This window comes from Spea bombifrons, chromosome 1 (assembly GCF_027358695.1).
Source record: "Spea bombifrons isolate aSpeBom1 chromosome 1, aSpeBom1.2.pri, whole genome shotgun sequence".
NCBI classification, from domain to species: Eukaryota; Metazoa; Chordata; class Amphibia; order Anura; family Pelobatidae; genus Spea; species Spea bombifrons.
The window spans coordinates 126,822,490-126,845,594 of NC_071087.1; the positions used below are offsets into that span (position 1 = coordinate 126,822,490).

General features: G+C 42.2%; 1 protein-coding gene across 1 annotated transcript; it reads right to left on the reverse strand.

Annotated features, from left to right (window-relative positions):
• Positions 1-676: 676 nt before the first annotated feature.
• Positions 677-22,832, reverse strand: NAA25 (N-alpha-acetyltransferase 25, NatB auxiliary subunit). The gene is made up of 24 exons (XM_053473181.1): positions 22,762-22,832; positions 19,938-20,023; positions 19,497-19,635; positions 18,611-18,729; positions 18,357-18,431; positions 17,734-17,841; positions 15,611-15,689; positions 15,077-15,188; positions 14,362-14,451; positions 14,005-14,174; positions 13,547-13,659; positions 9,985-10,192; positions 9,708-9,794; positions 9,187-9,367; positions 8,489-8,588; positions 7,463-7,614; positions 6,590-6,709; positions 6,198-6,441; positions 5,712-5,835; positions 5,005-5,070; positions 4,829-4,926; positions 4,339-4,446; positions 3,948-4,094; positions 677-969 (listed from the first exon to the last, which is right to left on the reverse strand). The coding sequence occupies exons 1-24, from the start codon at positions 22,817-22,819 to the stop codon at positions 847-849; spliced, it is 2,907 nt and encodes a 968-aa protein (XP_053329156.1). The 5' UTR covers positions 22,820-22,832; the 3' UTR covers positions 677-846.
• Positions 22,833-23,105: the final 273 nt, after the last annotated feature.

The following is a 23,105-nucleotide window of genomic DNA, read 5'->3' on the forward strand; positions in this document are numbered from 1 at the left end:
TGATTTTGGAATCAGACCACATGGTGGAAACAAAGTCTAGCCAGATGAATGGAGTAGGTGGTCAGTTGTTGTAGAAACGGCAGATCAAGGATACTGGAGGATAGAGGACCTGGATGCTCATTTAAAGGGTTTAAAACAGTGCTTTTATGTGAAAGTGGCTTAAGGTTTTAGAACATACAGGACATGCTTAGTACACAAGAACCATGTCGCTCTAATTAGAACTTCTTTAAATAAAATACATGAGTATGTAGTCCATCTTGAACTTATTTCAGCTGGCATGAAGTTAAATATTGATGCAACTGATGAACCCTAGGGACCTAAAGCCTTATTGACAATTCATGATCAGGCTTGGGATATCTTCACTTGCACTTCAAAGGAGTTAAAATACAAACCAGTTTAGATGGGCAAAGAAAACAAAAACTATCCTCAGAGCAAAAAAAAATAAAGACAATAATAATAATAATAATAAGCAGCAGAGCTAGGTGTCCTAATGTGTACAAATGACAGATCCTTATAAAAGGGAGCAAAGTGTCCATGAAACAGCCTTTTTCAAGACTAAACTGATGTCTATTGCTGCATCTACAGAGTTTGAGGTCAAAAAGCAAAGAATTCTTGCTGTTGCAGCAGGTCTATGAACGTATATAAAAAGTGGTCAAGCCCAAAGCATGGGTTCTGCTTCTAGGTTATGTACAATAATTTAATTCTGCTGTATATAATTCATTTTTCACACCTAAAAAAATTGATGATTTTAGTCCTTCATGCATTTTCTCAGGAAGTTTTGGATTAAGGTTAAGATGGCCACGAAGAGCTCACAATATTGTCATGTGTAAGGTCTGTGTTCACATTCTAGATTTTTAGCTTCTTGACAGTTTCTAGTCTTTTTTTCAAAACCTCCCCAACTTCTTGAAGGGAATGAAGGTAGCTGTTTTGAACCCTGTCCATGGCCAACTTTGTAAACTTCTTTTCATCCTGTAAAGACAAAGCGAAATGTAGGTTTTAAACAATCAAAAAGGTATCTAATTTGCCAATTTGAAGGCAATCCCATAGACAATTGTCAGAACAAAGTAGGAGGGATAATTCTTTATTGGCTGTATTCAGTAAAAGGCCAAGTGACCATCTGTCTGTTCCATGGGTCACATCATGGATTATGGCTTCATGTTAATCCCCTTAACCAATGTCTATCCCTTGTAAATGTTACATGTATTAAAGAGCCCCCCCTTAACACAGTCTCCCATTCCATCTAAAAGCTTGTGCAACCCTTAATCTTTCTATGGTGGCCCAATAAAAAGATAGGACCCACAACTCAAGATTCAGTGTGACCATGAAAGTCACTATTCACAATCCAGTATGCCTTGTTGCTTCCAGTTATCAATATAACCATATTCAATAACATGCTTTAAACCATCAATGACGTGCCAGTCACGCCATGAAAAGACGGTCAGTTAACGACCAACGATGTGCCTGACACGTCATGGCATTCAATACGATTAGAAAGCGATCAACAGTTGCTTTCTTCACTTAAACAGCGTTGCTGTAATGCCTCAGTGTCAAGGCATTCAGCAGCACCGAAATCTGCTCCAGGGACCCCATGTGGCCCCTCCCCGGGGACTAAACTTCCACCATATACAATATGGCCACAGACACCAGATTTAAACAGCCTCCTAAACTTAAACAGTCACAAGCGTCATTGCAAGATTGTGTCTCACAAGATTTAAAACAGTCCATTAAAAAGAAAAAACAAACAAGTTTCCAAAAATTTTTTTATGAGCAAGTGCTAAAATAAGTGCTGTATCTTCCCAAAAATCCTGGCATGGAAATTTCAAATACTAGCATTTCAAATACTCATGGGGAGTCTAGTTTTAAAAATATATAAGTGGTTTAATGGGGTAAACTCAATTGGTCTAGGCGCAGATTGACCAGATGTCAAAATGAAGGGAAACAAAAAGGAGCACTTCTTAAATGTATGGGTTATACTAACCCATGCATGGGGGGGGGGGGGTAATCAGTGTACTTCGGAGATGTTGCCGAACACATATTGTCTAGTTTTCAAAAATATATCGTTTGATGGGGTAAATTGAATTGGCAGGGTTCAAATAAAACATGGGGACATGTTTGAGAAACAAAAAAAAGATTTGTCCTATATTTTGCTGTTAGTCTGTGAGTAAATCAGTGTCCCCACTAACTCTACTGGCTTTGTCATCAGGAGACGATCCACAAGTGTCAGAGAACTCATGGTCTACTAGAAATATTGCAAAGTATAATTTAAGAGCTCTGTAACAGATTATTTTGCTAACACCAAACTGAGTGATTATTATCACCTGAAAACACCTCGGGGAGGTAATTCTGCATGTAAAACAGTCACATTGCATCCATCAGGCAGACACAAAATTAACAAAAGGAATGCCCCCCCACCCCCAACAGGATTTACACGCTTACTGGCTCATTAAGATTACACAGGCCCCTAGGCATTAAGAATTAGCATTTCATTTTGTAGACTCAACAAAATTCAGAAAACAGACAACTCATTTTGTCTTGGATTGTATTATGAGAATTTTTTAAAGAGGGAAGAGCTCATGCCGTTGTACAGATCACTGGTGAGAGCTCACTTGGAGTATTGTGTACAGTACTGGAGACCGTATCTCCAGAAGGATATAGAAATGTTGGAGAACATGTTGGAGTGCAGAGAAGGGCTACTAAAATGGTTTATGGATTACAAAATAAACCTTACCAGGACAGGTTAAAGGATCTTAACCTATATAGCCTGGAAAAAAGACAGGACAGGGGGGATATGATAGAAACATTTAAATACTTAAAGGGAATCAACAAGGTAAAGGAAGATAGTTTATTTAAAAGGAGAAATACTACCACAACAAGAGGACATATCCATAAACTAGAGGGGCAAAGGTTTAATGGTAACATCAGAAAATATTACTTTACGGAAAGGGTAGTGGACGCATGGAATAGCCATGGGATAGGCATAAGATCAAGCTAGATATAGGATAAGGGCAGGTACTAAAAGGAAAGTACTCAGAGGTTGGGCAGACTGGATGGGCCTGCTGGTTCTTATCTGCCGTCACTTTCTATATTTCTAGGTTTCTAATTCATGCAAGTTTTCCGATGATGCCTTAGCGATGCGCCTAGTACAAGTGGGGAAATCTGCTTTAAGGTCTTTCCTAGTTATCCAAATCAAACCTCAACATTTATTATTATTACAAGGAGCCTTCTAAGGGTCACACAAGGATTGTCAACGTTGCGGAGGGCCTTCTTTGTGTGCAACTGTGCGAGTAGGACTCTGGAGTAGTCTGAAATGGGATGAGTGGAACAGCTCCATCCCTTAAATCTGGATTACATGTTGGTTTTATCTGGACATTATAACATTCGTGAAGGACGACCAGACAGAGGAAATTAAACTAGACTTCAGGTCTTCTAGGACGATCAATAAGCTCAGAGTATGAAGTACATTCTAGGACACCATAAAGCGTCAGCAGAGACTGTCTGGTCTAGCATGGTATCAAGCAGACTGACAGACGAATGGACAATCACAGGAGACCTCTCTCTACGGAAAGTTATGCAGGTGGAAAATAAACTTGAAGACTGAGCGGAGAAGTTTCTTTCCTGCCACTCCATTTTGTATGCACTCTTCTTTCTACTGTGCGATCCATTGTTGATGGCATGAAGCAGTATCGTACTTACAGAAGTATGAATGTTTTGATGTCTCAAATGTGCCTTATTCCAACTCACTGTACACGTTATGTGTGTGTATATACGTGATTAAGCGGTCGATATTTTTGCTCTGCTCCGAATATTATAATGCATGTTTAGACAAAGCCTACTACACAGTCTTGCCAACATAAAACTTTTTCAGCTTAGCTTTCAATCTTTAGTATGCACCATGACACTATATCTGTGCGATTTTGGTCAAACGTGATATAAATCAAAATATTTACCTCTGAAAATATTACGTTATCCAATGAGAGCTCTTCAAGTTTCAGTGTGGTCAGCGAGATCTCCAGTCCTCTTAGATGGTCTATTGCATTGGATAATAGAGTATGAATGCCAGTAGTGTACTCCTGGAAACTGGTAAATACTGGAGGCTGAGGGATTAACAGCAAAGAGGTTACAACCGCTTCCATAGAGATAGAACATACATACATTTGTATTTCTCTCTATTATTCACACACACATATCTACATATCTATAATCAACTAGGCACAGGCCTCAGTAGCGTAACAAGGAAAATCTACAATCTCCCCAAGTGGTTCATAAAGCAGAGGCCTAGATAATGGAATTAAAGAGTGGACGGCTGAAATGCAAGAAGCCCGGAACTGGTGTACTCACTGTGGCCCCACTTTCTTTTTTCTTCTTCTTCTTTTTTTGCAGAGTTGATTTGAAAGGCCGGAGGACACTCACAAAATAGCCCGATACCCAAAGGCATATAGAGATGGTCTGATATAGAAGGCAAGAACACTTATTTCAGTTGCGTGAATATACATCTACTGTAGACCATACTAATGTATTTTCATGCTACGGTCAGCGACTAACAGAGCTCTGTTTTCAGTATATACAGTTCAGGGATTGTACACAATAGGCTTAGTGCTCTCACGCATTTGGAAGGAAATTACCAAAAAAAAAATGCTTGATCCCACAATCAAGAGGATTGCATTTCATATTACTAAACGGGTATAGAAAAATGTTTTTTGGTCTAATAGAAATACATTTAACAATATTTTGAGGGACTGAGAAAACGTGAGCAAAATTCAGGACACTTTAAAACTGCCAACAAGCTCAGAAGTTGAAAAGAACCTTCCAATAAAATCCATAAACTGACCTCAACAAAGAAGACCAAGTTTTCTATAACGCGAGGGAAAGCTCTGCAGTGTCCTCCTTGGGTGTCAATCAAGTCTCCTTTACACTGGTTAAAAAGATCTAAACACAAAAGGTATTGTGAGCATCCAGAAACTCAGTCACCACGGTTTATAAAAATGACACCATAACGAGTTTTACCTTTTAAACGTTCCAGAGAAGATTTTAACTTGTTCCCGATTTTCTCTTGGATGCCAGAGGTATCCTCTGGAAGGTTGAAAAATAAGAACCAAAAATTAAAAGAAATGTAAAGAAACAATTGAATTCAATGTATAATCCAGATCTGAGAACACGTTTAACTGAAGGGGATTATTAACACCTGAATCTATGTCCAGTTTTGCAAGAAAGAGGCCTTACAGAACTCCTTCCGGATTTTTGTTCGACCTAGATACGCTGTTCCTTTACAACAGGTTTTGGAATAATCCAATGAGAACGGGTGTGTGTTGATTTCATTAGTTATTTCCTGCAGCCATTGTACGCAGGAAGCCAGGTCGGTGGCCCTAAACACAACGTCTACTCAAGAGTTTGACCTAGGGGACACAACTCATTTCAAATACATCAATGCTTTGATGTTGATATTTTAGTTCCTATAAGCAAACCATGGACTCAAACCACTTACAAACAGCGCTATAAAAAGAGCACTAAAGCATTTTGAAGCAAGAATGAAAGGACTGGTTGATGACATATGCGAATTATTTAATGTGAAAAAATATTTCTTCTTCTTTCAGTCTCATGGAATGGTGCGCTGCCTGGATAGCTGAAGAAAAGGTAAACGGCGATCTCTCAATGAATACTGGAAAGATGTATTTCTTGTATTATAGATTTTTTTCCCCCAGAATTTCACTCACCTACACCGTTTGTGTCCAAATCGTAAATATCGTTCACAAGCAGAAAAGCTCCTGTCTGACATTGGCAGCTGCCGCTTGCTAGGAATCCATTCAGCCGAGATGCAGGAGGACCAATGAACGGATACTGTAAAAATAAAAATACAAGTGGTGTGCGTGGGGGGTAGGTGATTTAAAATACGAGCCTGGGAAACACAAACTGCTAATCGGGCTGACAATTATCTGAATCTATAAACATCTCGGCTGAAACGGCTATACTGAAACTAGTTTGGCACGTAGCAGCAGGCAATAGTTTACTAATATTTGTACAATTTAAGAGTAAAAAGCTTACACTGAACAGCCCTAAGCACCATTGTAGTTCTGACCACTAGTGGTGGCCAATTTTAAATAAATTTAGCCGCCTTTGGAAGGCAACTGAAGCCACCACAGCCCCAACTATCTTCCATTTTGACATGTACTGGTTACGGCATTTAAAAAAAAAAATCATACCTTGATTTTTCTCTCATTAAACTCCATGCCTGAATTCACCGCCACTTCAAACTGTTTTAATAAGGCTCGAACAGTATCAATTTTGGAGGAGACGCCATTTTCCGTACTCTTCTCAGAATTCTTGGGCTCAGGTGAATGGCTTATTGTAGGCAGTCCACAAGCCAACCGTAATGTTAATGACCTGATCAGCAGCCAGATGCGCTCTTCCTCCAGGGAAAGCTGCCTATGCTCATCAGAAATGTTTCTGTAACAAAAAAAGTGTAAGTAATACATTCTGGAGAGTTTTCTGGGTGCCAATACACTTTTGCTTTTGTACTTCATGATACAATAGAGGCCACAAGAACCAGTACAGAGACCTTCTAAACGGAGCTCCATCTGTTCCCCGAACGTACCTGTCCGTTGGATCCCAATTAAAGAGAACGGTCAGGTCCCGGTTATCTCGAAGATCCTTCCATGGAATGTCATCCTCTTCTGGACTCAGGCTCATGGATTTTACATTTTCTTCTAAGCTACTGGAACGGTTCAAAAAAGTGAAAAATCAGAGACGAGCAACAGCCAGAAACAAAGACTTAAAGCCATACTAAAGGGAAGGCGTCATTATACAAATATGCCATATATATTAAAAAGTATATTTTTCTGCTTAATCGCGGCACCAGATTTTGCAAGCATTTATGGTGTCTATTCACAATACATTACGAAGGTACAACCTCAATGATGCAGGAAGAGCTTAGCTGGCCCTGTGTAATGTATAGTTAAATCAGGGAGATTACATCAAAGTATCCTAGCTCTGAATTATGCGGGGCTAGCTCAGACCTTCTTGCTGGACAAACCTGTCTGTGTTAGCCGTCATAATGTACAGTGAAGGGAGTTAAAACCGTAATGGCTCCTACAAAATTTTCCTTTTAGTGAATAAACCCCATTGTGTCATTCAAAGGAGGGGCCGTGAAAGAGCCACATTGACAACTCTATGGCTGGACACCACCAAGAGAGTTCCTAGCTATGCCTAAATCCTAAATGTATAAGGTTCGGCTACACAATGGCCAACGTCAGAGCTTTTCCACACCTTGTCTACGGCAGTGATGGCATCATTATGAAAAAAAGTCTATACAGAATGATTACATATGCTGGAGAAATCCTAAAACTCTGGCAGTGGCTCCACCATATTCCATCATGCCACCATTTTCAGGACTTAATAAATTATGGGTTGCAAGAACCAGTCTGATTATTAAAGCAGCAGGTGTTGATGAAACAGAGTTGAATCTTACATATCGGCTTCAAGAAACAGGTCCAGTAACATTCGTTCGGTTCGCACTTGTGCAAAGTGAAGAGAGTTATTCAGCCGGTTTCTAAAAGCAATGAATTCTGGGATTTTCTCAAATGCCCCATACTTGTATGCTTGAATGATATATTCTGAGGTCTGGGTAGGATAAGGCAGAAATAGTTGATTATTAAAAATCACAAAACAATAGTTTCCGACACACTCATCTGTTAAAATAAGAACTAAACAAAGCTTAAAAGCATAAACTTTACGTGATTAGCAAACCACTAGCCAAATCCAGGGCTGTTTATGGGAATTTTAAAGTAGAAATGAAACAGGTGTTCCCTAAAGAGCCAGCCATGCAAAAACATACATTCCCAGAATACAATCAATGTACCGTGGATGAGCACAAGCACGAATAACCTCTCTATTAAATTGATAATATATCTCAAGAGGGCATGGTCACCAACCTTTACATACAATCTAATTTTATTGTTAAGCCCCTTGTTAAAGCATTTGCAAAATACCACAAATAGTGCCACAGCATTAAAAAAAAAAATTAATAAAAGCATATAATACCAGTCAGATGCGCCCAATGCCAATATTTGGACATAATGTGCCAGCTTACCAAAAACATTAATTGAGTGTTCAAACATGTTCAGAAAAGAACTGTAAGAGGATCACTTTTTTTCAGTCACTCAAACCAAACCACACAAATTTAAAAAGCTTTTTGGGCTCCTGTGGCAATAAAGTCATTCAAAACTATAAGTGATAAGTTGTTTTTGTGCTCTGATTAAATCATTATACACAGTTAAACATCATCAATGGTGGTAATAATATATAAATGGCCATTTCCTCAAACGCGTACTTGGTCCCCTCTTAACAAAAGGACAGTTTGTACCCCCAAATCAGGAAGATTTACCAGTTTTATATAGAATACATGTAACAAGAATGTTTGCAAAATAAAACAGAACATGTCAGAACGTGACTGATCTTTCACGTACACATAGAAGGTAAAATGAAGTATACGCACATCTTTCTGGTTGGAGTGGAAAAACCTTAGAGCAGCGTTGCAGGCTTGAGACGCAGCTGTGTAGTGACCCAAGGGTCCTCCAAAACGGGTCAGCAGGTACCTGCAGAATATGACACAAGTCCTTCTCAACCTTAGCTCTGTCAACCTGCCTATTCATGGTTAAAGGCTTTGCATGTACCATCCACAGTGAGGTTAGAAAGATTAGGAATCTACTTCCGCCTCCTTGCAGCCTCAGGAAAATGTTTTCCAATGATGTAATCCACTATGGACAAATAACTAACATTCCTTTAGCTTCTTATAAGGATTAAAGGGAATTTTAGTCCATAGCTATGTACCCGTCAGATATTGCTAGAAACGCAAGAAATCAATTTTGACAATTATAATGTTTTCTAATACACTAGCTGTGGTTAACTATGTTGGAATTTGGAAAGCGTGAGGCATAACGCTGAGCTGGTGGGTGTTAATCATAAAGATTTAACGAAAGGACCCTAAACAACGGTTACTCGCTGCTGCCTATTGTTGGCATGGTCCAGTCTGCATCGGCCCTGCATGGCGGTGATAAGCTGGGTATAAATCTATTTCCTGGCCCCAGGCTGCCAATAAGGTGAATGCCACCTGCCGGAGCTCGCTGGGTCTCTTCAGGAGATAAAAAGGCTGTAAATTATACAAAGCAGGACACGTATGTATATAAGACTCACCCAATGGTGTCGTGCTGAATGTGCTTCGCGTCAAGGCTGGAGTAGAGCTCCATTGCGGGTTCAAACGCCCCCAGGGCGCAGTAAATCCGAATGAGTAGCAGTTTAAACTGAGCATTTGATGAGCTGTTATTTAACCCTTCTTCTAACAGAGTTAAGCAATGCCACACAGCCCACTCTTCACCTGTTAACAAGGACAATCCATAAAACAATGGACAGGAAAGACAAACTTGTCCCTGAAAACCTCAAGTCAAGGCCATGTTCACCCCCACCAGAATGGTTAAAGCATACTAATCAGTGAGAAGTGTTGGCTCAACAAGTTGAGTTTGTCACCTTGCTCGGCTCACCCAACCCTATATAAAGCTCCAGGAAAGCCTAAACCCTCTAGAAAATCACTATGTATGGCCATAAACTCACAATTGCGAGCCATTAATACTTTAACACTGAAGTCAAAGTCGTTTCAATGGAGACATTTCTGTGTCTAGCAGTCTAAGACAGAGACATGCATTTGTTAATATACTTGCCATCCATCCATAGATCCAGAAGCATGTGAGCTCCTACGAGACAGTAGTAATCTGAGAACTGCAGCTCTGTTTTCAGACATGACTTCCCTGTCGGAGTAAGTGAAAATAAAGGCAGTTATAAGACGCACAGACGATCTTTATATAGAGTGCTGCCCTAAACAGAAACAATCTCTCTGATCTGGAGACTTAAACTGGGACCAGACTGGTCCAACTGAAAAGACAAGATTTCATCACCTGCCATGAAAACAGAAAGGATTGCCAGAACAAAGTTACTCACCAAACACTAGCCCATGCCTGTATCGTGCGGTCATCTCGCGTATGGCCTCCTGCTTCTGGGCTTTGTCCATCTTGTGGTAAATACCAAGCAGCCTGGTGAGCTGAACGACACACAGATGTCTCTGCAAGGCCTTGATGTCTTCTGGCAACGCGAGTTCACCTGCAGCCACTGTAGTAAGTTGTAACGACCCCAGCAATCGGTTTATAAACTGCAAACGTAAGAGGGATGTTAAGTATGTGTACTTCATTTTCTTGTGTAATTTAACACATGCTTGCTATAAAAAGGGGTTTATCACCTAGTTGAAAGCGTGTTGCAGACGAAGAAACATTTGACTATGCATTATGAAGAGCCAGCCGGTTCCTTTAGAGCAGGCATGTCCAAACTTTTTTCGAAGAGTGCCAGATTTGATGAAGTGAACATGTGCGAGGGCTGACCATTTTGCCTGACATTTTCTGAACCATTAAAATTAAATGCAAATTAACTATTTTATGCAAAGGCATACCACATCTATCCCTTTCTCACTATCTCCCCTCTCCCTCCCTACCCCTCCTTCTCACAATCTCCCTCCCTACCCCCCCTTCTCACAATCTCCCCTCTCCCTCCCTACCCCCTTCTCACAATCTCCCCTCTCCCTCCCTACCCCCCCTTCTCACAATCTCCCCTCTTCCTCCCTACCCCCCCTTCTCACAATCTCCCCTCTCCCTCCCTACTCCCCCTTCTCACAATCTCCCCTCTCCCTCCCTACTCCCCCTTCTCACAATCTCCCCTCTCCCTCCCTACTCCCCCTTCTCACAATCTCCCCTCTCCCTCCCTACTCCCCCTTCTCACAATCTCCCCTCTCCCTCCCTACTCCCCCTTCTCACAATCTCCCCTCTCCCTCCCTACTCCCCCTTCTCACAATCTCCCCTCTCCCTCCCTACCCCCCTTCTCACAATCTCCCCTCTCCCTCCCTACCCCCCCTTCTCACAATCTCCCCTCTCCCTCCCTACCCCCCCTTCTCACAATCTCCCCTCTCCCTCCCTACCCCCCCTTCTCACAATCTCCCCTCTCCCTCCCTACCCCCCCTTCTCACAATCTCCCCTCTCCCTCCCTACCCCCCCTTCTCACAATCTCCCCTCTCCCTCCCTACCCCCCCTTCTCACAATCTCCCCTCTCCCTCCCTACCCCCCCTTCTCACAATCTCCCCTCTCCCTCCCTACCCCCCCTTCTCACAATCTCCCCTCTCCCTCCCTACCTCCCCTTCTCACAATCTCCCCTCTCCCTCCCTACCCCTCCTTCTCACAATCTCCCCTCTCCCTCCCTACCCCCCCTTCTCACAATCTCCCCTCTCCCTCCCTACCCCCCCTTCTCACAATCTCCCCTCTCCCTCCCTACCCCCCCTTCTCACAATCTCCCTCCCTACCCCCCCTTCTCACAATCTCCCCTCTCCCTCCCTACCCCCCCTTCTCACAATCTCCCCTCTCCCTCCCTACCTCCCCTTCTCACAATCTCCCTCCCTACCCCCCCTTCTCACAATCTCCCCTCTCCCTCCCTACCCCCCCTTCTCACAATCTCCCCTCTCCCTCCCTACCTCCCCTTCTCACAATCTCCCCTCTCCCTCCCTACCCCTCCTTCTCACAATCTCCCCTCTCCCTCCCTACCCCCCCTTCTCACAATCTCCCCTCTCCCTCCCTACCCCCCCTTCTCACAATCTCCCCTCTCCCTCCCTACCCCCCCTTCTCACAATCTCCCCTCTCCCTCCCTACCCCCCTTCTCACAATCTCCCCTCTCCCTCCCTACCCCCCTTCTCACAATCTCCCCTCTCCCTCCCTACCCCCCCTTCCCCTCCCTACCCCCCCTTCTCACAATCTCCCCTCTCCCTCCCTACCCCCCTTCTCACAATCTCCCCTCTCCCTCCCTACCCCCCTTCTCACAATCTCCCCTCTCCCTCCCTACCCCCCTTCTCACAATCTCCCCTCTCCCTCCCTACCCCCCCTTCTCACAATCTCCCCTCTCCCTCCCTACCCCCCCCTTCTCACAATCTCCCCTCTCCCTCCCTACCCCCTTCTCACAATCTCCCCTCTCCCTCCCTACCCCCTTCTCACAATCTCCCCTCTCCCTCCCTACCCCCCCTTCTCACAATCTCCCCTCTCCCTCCCTACCCCCCCTTCTCACAATCTCCCCTCTCCCTCCCTACCCCCCCTTCTCACAATCTCCCCTCTCCCTCCCTACCCCCCCTTCTCACAATCTCCCCTCTCCCTCCCTACCCCCTTCTCACAATCTCCCCTCTCCCTCCCTACCCCTCCTTCTCACGTGAGGCGCCGGCACCCGAGACAAACGCCTCACGCTTCCAGCACTGCACTCTGGGCAGTGCAGAGGCAGGCGGCGGCGGAGGCAGCAGCAGCGAGCAGAGGAGTCCTGGATTTCTGTCAGTCAGGGGGGCCCAAGAGGTGCCGAGCGGTCGTTTTCAGCAACCGCTCGGCACCCCTTGGGTCCCCCTGACTGGCAGAACTCCAGGGCCCGGTCGCAGTCGCGACCCCGGTAGTTCCGCCACTGCCTACAATTTCTTCATCAGATGCCCTTGTGGCTGTGTGTGCCGGCGCAGGGAGAAGGAAAGCCCAAATCTAGCGACGTCCGAGATCGCAAGATTTGGGCTTTCCTTCTCCCTGCGCCGGCACACACAGCCACAAGGGCATCTGATGAAGAAATTGTGTAGGGGAGGTTTAGATTTCAACCCTCGTCTACAGTCAAACATGAACCCTGTTTAAAGTTACTGTAGATGAAGGTTGAAATCTAACCCTCCCCTACACAATTTCTTCATCATATGCCCTTGTGGCTGTGTGTGCCGGCGCAGGGAGAAGGAAAGCCCAAATCTCGCGCTTTCCTTCTCCCTGCGCCGGCTGATGACGCCAAGTCCCGTGGCTCACTTGGGGGGCCGTATCAGTCCGGAACGCGGGCCGCAATTGGCCCGTGGGCCGGACTTTGGACATGCCTGCTTTAGAGGAATTACAGAGCTGACACAGCATGATGTACGCTTTTTTTGTGTTACATCTAAGTCGGTGACTATCGAGTTTAACATTAGGACTTCTTCTTCTAAACAGTAAGCCAGTCCTCCTTGCAGGAAAAAAATAGAGATTTTTAGAGGACTCCACTATGGTATATACATAAAAACCCACCCTTCCAAGTTTAGAGAAAGAACAATCTGTACATTTAAAAATCTACATATTGTATCAAAGGAAAATGATATACCAGGGACACATCTGCCTCAAATGGCATCCTATTCGCAAAAACAGACCAGCTGTGGCAGGTGAAAGTCATTAGCCAAGAGTAATCTTTCCATTAAGAAAGGTAGGACATTGGAACAGCGATGGATATCTCACAAATGAACATGATGTAGGAAGATAACAGCTTAACAGAATCTGAAAACGTGTTTAATTCAAACATCATCCCGCTAGTTTCATGCAATTCAAGATCTGGTTACACCAAGTGGGTACATATCTGCCGAACCAGAAGACAATCCTACAAAGAAGCCACGATAATCACATTGCACTGTGCCAGTTCAAGCTGTGAGGTTTGTACTTACACTCATGTGTTGGCTGCCAGGGAGAAGGTCTATAAAGATCTTGAGGTCCGTAAAGCAACATGGTTTGTCTCCAAACTTAACGAAGTACTGGAACATCAGGTCTTCTGGGTCTCCTGCACAAAGGACACAATTCATTCGCCATACACAACAGCAAGAAAGATATAGTCAGCATCCCTGCTATCTTCTACAAAGTAGAAGACAATCAAGAGCCATTACATTTCAAGGGCGCTTACTAACAATTATCTCATCTATAAACCATACAACCAATCTGTTTAATGTTGCTATTGGGATCTAATAACTAGACTACAATTGCAGGTACAATATTAAATTACAAGCAAAAAACACTACAAAAAAGCCCATCATACTAACAGGTATACATTTTAAATAATGGCTACATAAATTCTACTTTCTAGAGAGACATCAATAAAATAGTTTAGTTCTGGGTTCCTTTCACTTACCCAGCTTGTACTCATTATTACACCCTCTCTTTCGCAGACGTTTTATTAACTCCAGCTTGGCTAGGTGCGGCCCTCGGAGCTGGCGTTGGCTCTTGGATTCTGCTGCTATCTGTCCTTCCACAAACTGGGCCGCCTGTTCTAACGTGTAGTCCAGATCGCCTTCCAGTGACCTACGGGAAAGATCATTATGTTGTGCAGTGCGACGTCTCCCTCTATAACACGAGACAAGCTGGAGGTACCCGGGTACATGTAAACCCACTCCAGATAAAGACAGTTATGTAGCTTTTGTATGGTAACACTAACAATGTCACAATTGCGTATTAATGCACCAATATGCTATAACATGTTGTGACTTACATCTGCTCTTGTGCTGGAGGTGTCCACCCGTCCTCAACAAGGTAGAAGAGGGAATCAAAGTAGGAGAGATAGAACTGCCAGTCATCTGAGCTACAGCAAGGAGAGAAGTACACATTAAGCAGGGGTGGTCAGATTGTTACCCACGAGTTAGTGTTTTATGCACTGTACACGTTTTATATCAGATGTAGCCAATACAATTAGAGCTATTTTTCAAGAATTTCAATAGAAACGTTTTTTTGAGATAAAGTATATATTTTTCAGTGCGTCTCATCATAAAAGTGTCACTTGAGAGATTAAGCTATTTCAAGTACACATTTAGATTCCCAGCCTTCACTGCTGCCACAGACAACAAGTATGGCTGCCATACGGACTTCAGCGTGTTCTTATCCCCACAGTCGTCTTCATCCTATCATTCTTTCTACATCCTGGCTCCCTCTATCCTCTAAGATTTAATAATGCAAACGTCTGCACTACCCTATGCCACACTTCAAGGACCCCAACACTGACCCCTCTACCCCAATCACAAAACATTCTGTCCCTTACTCTCACCATCACTAACCATGAGCCATGGAGCCCTATCCTTCTCATAACTACATAACTCAATCCCTTTAGACTGTACATTAAGAAAATAATTAAATTAAAACATTAAAACATGTGTTTTACGCAACCCAGCCAGTTCACAGAATACAGATGACAGCATGAAACCAGGACTCACTTTTTTAAGAGAAGCCTCTTGGAGAGGGCATTGCACTCCGGCCATTTTCTCAACTTCTTGTACATCGTCATACATTTGTTTTCACGACTCTGCAACTCACTTGTTAACTTCTCTGGGTAGCAACAGAAACAGGAGTTAATATAAAGGGCAAAGGAAGACAATATGCTTCAATAAAAAAAATAAAATAAAAAAATAAATTAAAAAAAAACTAATTCATAACACCACGGCTTTTACAATATAATCAGTGAACAGACACTAATGATAATTTATGGCAGTCACTCACTCAAAGGTCCCGCTCACTATACATGACATGTTGACAATCCATGTAAAAATGCTGTTGGAAATTACAAGTTTCCAAAGTAAAGAACCATTATTTTTTTTATTACAGAATACAATAGTTTATTTTTAAGTCTTTAATACTGTACCAACACACCAACCCCCAGCATCTCTGATTTTTCCCATATACTATAGCATACTTAAATTGTGACAGTATAAAAAGGGATAAAAGCTTCCATATTTCTCCCTTTTCCATACCTCCCAGCTTGCCTCTTATGACCTCCAGAGCCTCTTCGTGTTTCCCTAGGCGCTCCAAAATCATATAATACAATTCAACCTGAAAAAGAGCAAGAGAAGCAGCTGGTGTTGACAGTATTAAAGCAGTATCTAGACTTTAGCACAGGGGGCTTTATTTATTAGAGCAGAAGAGATGTGGTTTCATGGCACCGAATTCACTATGCATTACCGAGGGCCGTGCTTCTGAGCTGGCACTACACAACGTATAGATCAAATAGTCAGAAGACTCCAGAAATTGGACAAATGTAACTATGCGTTATAAAAGACTCAAAGGACTCGTCTGCAGTAAAAACTCACTGGGGTTGGGACTGCCATAGTGTAAAGGAATATCGGTAAGATGAAACTGCAAGCCAGCAAACTCAATTCCTTCTTAGCGCATACTGGACAGAGAAAGGAGACCTTGCAGTGAGCTATATCTCATGCAGAGGAAAGTATCAATATGGAGATACAGGTTACTTTTTAGCCACTACCCTTAACTCTTTCAAGAACACCACTCCCTACAGACAGGAGCTCGTTATTTTTACCATATATGTTGGTTCAACCACGATCTCCCCCCCTTTATGTTTCCAATGACAAAAGTTTTTGTCAGCATATTATGCATGCCCTATAATTACATATGAAGGATATATCTCTAAAATAAGGAAACATTAGGTTTTCTTTCATATAGTCTATAGAAGAAAATCTGACATTTCCCGATTTTGAAAGTAATGATGAGGAACCAAAAATAAATCGTCTCAGCCCCAACAGTAGTTTTGGTGGGCCAAACGTCTCCCTTAGAGAGATACATATAAAAAGGTATACAAATGGATCAGACATCTTTTCATACATTTTTAATATTCTCTTTTAATGTTACCTGTAAATGTTTTCAATGGTTATGATTAAGTCTCCCTGCCGGTGACAAATAACAAGGATGGGGTATTGCATCTTAAGTGTTTTGGCCAACTTCTCCTTGGATGAAACAGTTCTTTTTTTTTTTAGTTTTTTAAATGTAAAAATCTTGATGTGTGTGTTTTTTGTCATTTCCCAGTCCCCGTTAATGGTTATTTACCATGCCGCAAAAAACAGCGCGGAAAAGTATTTAATCTCGCCACATTAACTTTGCAGTATTAGGGGGAATCTTGGCATGTCTAGGAGTAGTAGTGAGTCTTCATGGGTCTCACCGATGCCTAACTGATATCAGGAGCAAATCGCCCGACATGGCGAGGGAGGACTTGAGGTAGAAATTATTTCATCGGGTTGCTACTAGGAGTACAGTGAATTTATTGCCCAACCGAGTCTATCAATTACCCTTAAAAAGGATGTACCCTTAAAAATAGATTTTTACTCAAAGTAACGGAAATTGTTAATCTTCTTAAGTTGGAAGTGGGCTCATTTCTGACTTACATAGCATAAATCACATAGTCCACCTCCAATGTAATGTTAGGGCAATATATCATTTTAATAATGAAAACCAAAAAATAAAAACACCATTACTGGAGATGATTACAAGACACACTTAACCACCGTAGCTTCTTGAAAGAATACATTAACCCCTTCAATCCCCTATGGACGTACCGGGACGTCCAAAAAAATGCCCATTAGGAAAAACTATATAAATTAGGTATTTCTGAAATCAGGACACCTGAATTGATAAACTTGGAGGGGACTTTCCATCACTTTACCTAATTTTGTGAGGATTCAGAGGGAAAAATGTAAAAAGGGGGGGTTTTCTAATTTTAGCTAGTTTTTACAAAATTTCTCATTCTAAATTTCCAGCTAATCATCCAACTATGGTATCAAAAGAAAGCTCTATCTCTTCTTGAAAAACAATATATAGTTTACATGGGTACACTATTCACAGGAAAAGAGAATAATCGCTGAACCGACAAAGCGCAAAAATGGCAAAATTGCTCCGGGCTTTGAGGTACCAAAAACCCCCGGGACTGAAGGAGTTAAGCTATAAATTTGCAGCATGCTATGAAGTACAGACCAGCTGATGGGATAACAGCTGGAAATAAAACAGACTGACCAAATACCAGCAATCACAGCCAGCAGAAATGAGTCTATGAACATAGTGGTTCTATAAACTCACACATTCTCATTACCTCGGCTTCAGCCTCTATCTTGTCCTCTCTCACCATCTTCTCCACCATTCTCTCAGCCAAAGGCAGAAACATTGTTTTCGAGAGATTCTCATCTTGTGCAGAAATAGACTGGATGGATTGAAGCATAGAAAATTCTTACTTCCCGCAGTTTTTTTTTTTGTTTTTTTTTTAATCACATGCCCATTATAAGAGATTACCCTACATACCATGTAAAAGCTATTGCTGTACAGAGCAAATCCCCAATAACGTAAAATACTACCATAAGCTTAAAACTTATTTATTGTGTTGGGTAAGTAACAGCCATTCCACAGACCCCTTTGATGCATCACACTATAAGTCTGTTAGTAACATTAAGGTCTTCCATGGGTGTATAACAAAAAAAAAATAATTAAACAAAATACCAGGACAAAACGCAGGCCTTAACCCAACATCACGACATCTCAAACTACATGTAATCTCATCCACAGCCACATGATGTCAGGGCAGAGCTGCATATCGAGAATCCAAAGCACAGGTACTCCCATGACATCAGCCTCACATCATACAGATTGAGCATTAGTGCAGCACTGGGCAATTTCTTAAAATAAAAATTATAAATGAATAATAATAAAAAAGGTTCTTACCTGCATTATCAGGCTCATAACAGACCAGAAGTAGTATGGATTTTTGGGGACAATTTTATAAAGAGCCATTCCAGCCTGCAGTGCAAGACGTGTAAATGATTAGACACACAGCCCTAACAAGCAGTTATTGTTTTGACACTATATAAAAGAAATGAAATATTATCATTATTATTAATAATATAGAAACAGAAAAGAAATATCGGCAATTACCACCTAATGAGCCTGAGGATGTATAGTTGGACAGAATTTCATACCTGCTGCATTTTCTTGTATTCTCCCACTCTGGCATAAGCCATGAAAAGGTGAGAATGATACTCCTCGCTGTTGGGGACCTTTTTTACAGCCGCCTCATACAGTTTAGTGACTAATTCCGCTACAGAAACAAAGAAGAGACGTGCCCACTTTTACAAAAAACAATGGAAATATCGACATTTATAAACACATTCAAATATTTTAAGAAGAAATTTATTTACAGGTTGGGTGAGCAGGCCGATCCACGGCTTATTTGCACTCCATGAAAACCTGTTTAGGTGATAATTAATGTTCAATTTAATTTAAGACATCATAAAATTAAAAAAATATATATATATATCCAGACTTAGAAACGAAGGGACCGCATCTGACAACTAATCTGGACAAAGGCTTCTGTAGAAAAATGGCTCATTAAACATAATGGTGACCATGAGTATTATCTTCTAGCATACTTATCTCCTGATTACCGATATACTGCAAATATGCAAAAAAATAAAGATTTCCAAATGTAAATTATTAGGGAGATGCTTGCCTACCCCAGTGCTTAGCAGAAGTAAAAACCAAAATAATGTTACGGTCCACTACCAGGGAATCTCCTTTGGACTTGTTCAGATTGCTGTTTGATAATACGGTCTCTAATATGCTTTACAAAGGAGAACCATTTAAAATTTGCCAACTTCAGGACATGTAGATTAGGGCTGAATAACTCCAGTCCCCAAGGACCGGATACAGGTAGAGAATTCCCTGTATCCTAGACGGAAAACAAGTATATATATATGCGTGCGTTCAAGCTGGGAAATTCACACATTGCGGCCCGTCTGCAGCCTTCAGAGACCGGAGCCGTGCAGCTCTGACGTAGATTGTGTACCGGAAGCAGTGTATTCTTACGTCTATGCATCTCCCGGTACAGTATGGTGAGGGCTTGCAAAGAGTTATCATCGGTGGGCTCCAAAGCGGCTACCTCCTGTGCCAAAACAAATGCTTCCTCTTGCTTTCCAGTTCTTTGCAACCCAATAGCCTTGAGCACCTAAAGAAAGAACACAATGGAGTTACAACACTATATATGAGGAACACTGCAAGATCCAAGCACACCTCCTGGTATATTTAGAACAGCTCACACATGGGAATCCCAATTAATTCAGGTTTAAAAGCAGTACTAGCCAACACAGGATGATAAAACAGATGCATTTTTGTCTTCTATATAAGCACATTATGCTATGGATGAGAACTAAAAACGGTGTCTACTCAGTTCTGCCCCCATCTCTGCTGGCATCATAAAATGTACATGTGTATAAATATACAGGACAGCATAGTTTATATTTATAATACCTTGGCACAGTGCAGATCTTTATGTTTCTTAAGCAACTTTTCAGCCTGCTGGATCGCCATCTTGTTGTTCCCATTGTCAAGATAATCTACATTAGAAGGAACAAAGTATTAGAGGACATCCAGATTATTAAACATAAAAAAAAATCACAGTTAAAGACAATATAAAGAGTACACCTGGTGTTCTAAAATAAATATATTTTTTTTTCTGATCATGCAGCGTTCCTCTTTACCTTTGAACCCAGCCAAGGTCAATAAAACCGCAGTGTTGGACGTTGGCAACAAAACCAACGTTTAAGATAAACTAAAGGTGAGCTCGGTAAAAGCCAAGTGACACCGTCTGATTTACAAAAGTCAGCCAGTACATCCACATTTTATCTTTACAGCTCGCTTATCAATTCAATCACAATGTATAAGAATCATATTTTTTGTTACATATACTTGGAAAAGAAGATTAGGAAGGATAACTAAAAGCCAACATTCTCCCATGGATGCCGAGATTACAATATCTACTCAACATTCCAACCCTTCCCTGAACAATTCATAACTCCATGGGTGAAGAGACTCTGGAGAAGGCCAGTCATGCTTCTTCCTCCACAGAAGCTCATTGGGTTTAACCCTTATAAGGAATAGTAAGGTCAAGTTGCAAAGCTCTCCAGTCAGCTTTCCCAATTAGTGCATAAACCTCTTTAAAAAGGCATGATTATAACATTTTGGAAAGAGTATAATTGCAGTAGATGGTCTGGGAGAGCAGAACATTATTTCTGCGCAGATTCAAGCTGTTCTACACACTACGTACACTTTAGAAATACAGGCCTACGTGTTGCTCTGGCGGAGTTTACAAATCTTTTCTCCCCAGCCCATTTTTAAGATCCCAGAAACATTAACAGAGGGCAATATATTAATATCATGGGCTAATATAGAATAACGAAAGTATATACTGGAAGAAAAGGAGATCAGGATCAGGGGACTTGTATATTACAAGGGGAGGGGATCCATAAGGGTATCGGCACATATGGATAATATGGAATCAAAGCTAAAAATAACAGCGATTTAGCGCAGAAAATTGATAGACTAAACACAGAATGCGGGGGGGGGTATTTGTTACAGAAATATTAGGTGCAAATGGAATCATCAGTTGAGAACATCGCTGGAGTAGATCCAATGATTACTCGTGATTTACTACTTAGCATAAACTGTATCGTCAGAGACTCCAGAATCTGAGCCACAAAAAGCCAACCCTGTTTAGTCTCAAACTTCAGCGATTGGGGAAGCTGCTGAGAAAACACAGACGTGAATATAAAAACTTACCTGTTTAAACAAAGACATCATTAACCCTTTATCACACGGGCCAGGATAATATGAAGCCCATAGCCCTATTCTTAGCCATAAGAGGCCAAGAATGAACGTTTACAAAATTGTCTCCCCAACTCACAGAGTAATCCCCGCTTTCTTTCCTGACATCATGATTTTGTGTCAAAGTCGCTCTGGCACTTTTCAGAGGTAAGCGATCAGTTTGGGCACTAACTTTTCTCAAGAATATGAATAGAGTACACGTCATGCTGAAAATATATTAAGTGCCGTTCTACTCCATACGCCGCAATAAAACAAAGTTACATATCAATGTGATGCAAAGTTTCAAAAGTGACAGCTTTTAGGTAGTTGTGTAACACTGTATATAGAGAACATAAATAATTTGTCAACACGAGGCTGGTATGAGATAAAGTAAACTGGGAAGCTGATCTATAATCTATAAAGCTGATGTATTTGAGTATAAAGTAGATGAAACATAGCGAACAAAATTACTATAATTTTCTGCTTCTTAATGAAAGAGCGCCAAATGGATGGTAGAAGAAGCAGAATAAACCTCAGTAAGGTTGCCTAGGCAACCGAGACATCCTAAATAATGCACATCTTTAAATGCAGGACCACAAGAGGAACTTTAGGAACACAAAAACCATCCGTACGCATCACAAAATGCCAAAAATGGTCCAAGCCCAAAGACTATCGGTATCTGGGGATGATGAGAGTGGCTGATAAAGGTTGTAATCCCTAGAGGGTCAGTAAGGACCGATAGGCAAATTAAAAAAGGAATTATAGAAATCACAAGGTTCTTCTTAACCATCATGACACTCCACCTACTTGAGCACAGGTGGAATAATCCCAACCCACGCAAGTGAACTGAATGACTCTCAGGCAGTGTTCTCTAGGGGCACAGTTTGGCAATACAAATAATCATCAGGGTATAAATAGCACACTGCTGGCTATCCATTTTATATGCACCCCAAGAGTCAGAGTTAACCCCATCATGCCCCTAGTCTTCGATCATTACATGGCTTGCCCCTGTGCAGCTACACATCCTGACAAGTAATGGCCAATGCACCCGGCATCAGGTTGCTGCACTTCCACTGCATACAATGGAATTTAGTCTTTCAGACTAAATGGCTCGCCACGCACCGTATGAGGAGACACCACATAAACACGGGTGCCCCCGGACACCAGTATGGACATTATATATACACACATACACACACAGATATACGTGTATACAGATATATATTTATGTTTCTATGTTTACAGTATGTCTGATGTGCGCAGTAAATGTCAGGATGCGTCCTCAAGCGTCTTTTGCGCCAAACCCCCGTGTTTCACCGCCGCCATTCATCAGAGACAGCCATCACTCCACCCGGCGGGCCGGTTACAGGCCTATCTCTTTCTGTAAGTACCCCATGAGTTTCCCACACTCGCCACCCTCTCCATATGGGTGATAAGACTCTCCGGTAACCGCGGTAGCCCCCTACGCGGACTCTACACCCTAGTGACTTACCGTAAATGGGCCTGAGGCGCCTGTCGTTCGGATCCTGCACATGGCCCCGCGCCGCCATGATGACAAGCGCAGAAGCGGAGAGCGCATGCGCGGCAGGAAGCGGTCGGCGGGGTTAAAGGGACAGAGCGCTGCTGTGTAAAGGACCTCCGTGTGTTAAGCACGGGAGACGGCCGTGCCTCTAATAATGGCATCTCACGCCGGCCAACCCCGCTAATGCAAACAGCAGATGTTCTCTATCGCTCAAGGAAGGGCAAATGTTTGCCACCTGTCCTACTTGGACGGACGCGAACAGGCTTCAGACAAGTATAAAAAACCCCAAACTTACCCACAGCACCAAAAGTGAA

What these genes read in the sequence shown, in the direction of transcription:
- NAA25 (XM_053473181.1), bottom strand. Translation starts at nt 22,819, where the DNA reads ATGGCGGCGCGGGGCCATGTGCAGGATCCGAACGACAGGCGCCTCAGG. An exon ending in CATAAGAGGCAAGCTGGGAG is followed by an intron (nt 15,189 to 15,610) that starts GTATGGAAAAGG and finishes GTTGCTACCCAG; the next exon opens with AGAAGTTAACAAGTGAGTTG. An exon ending in CTGTTTCTTGAAGCCGATAT is followed by an intron (nt 6,710 to 7,462) that starts GTAAGATTCAAC and finishes GAACCGTTCCAG; the next exon opens with TAGCTTAGAAGAAAATGTAA.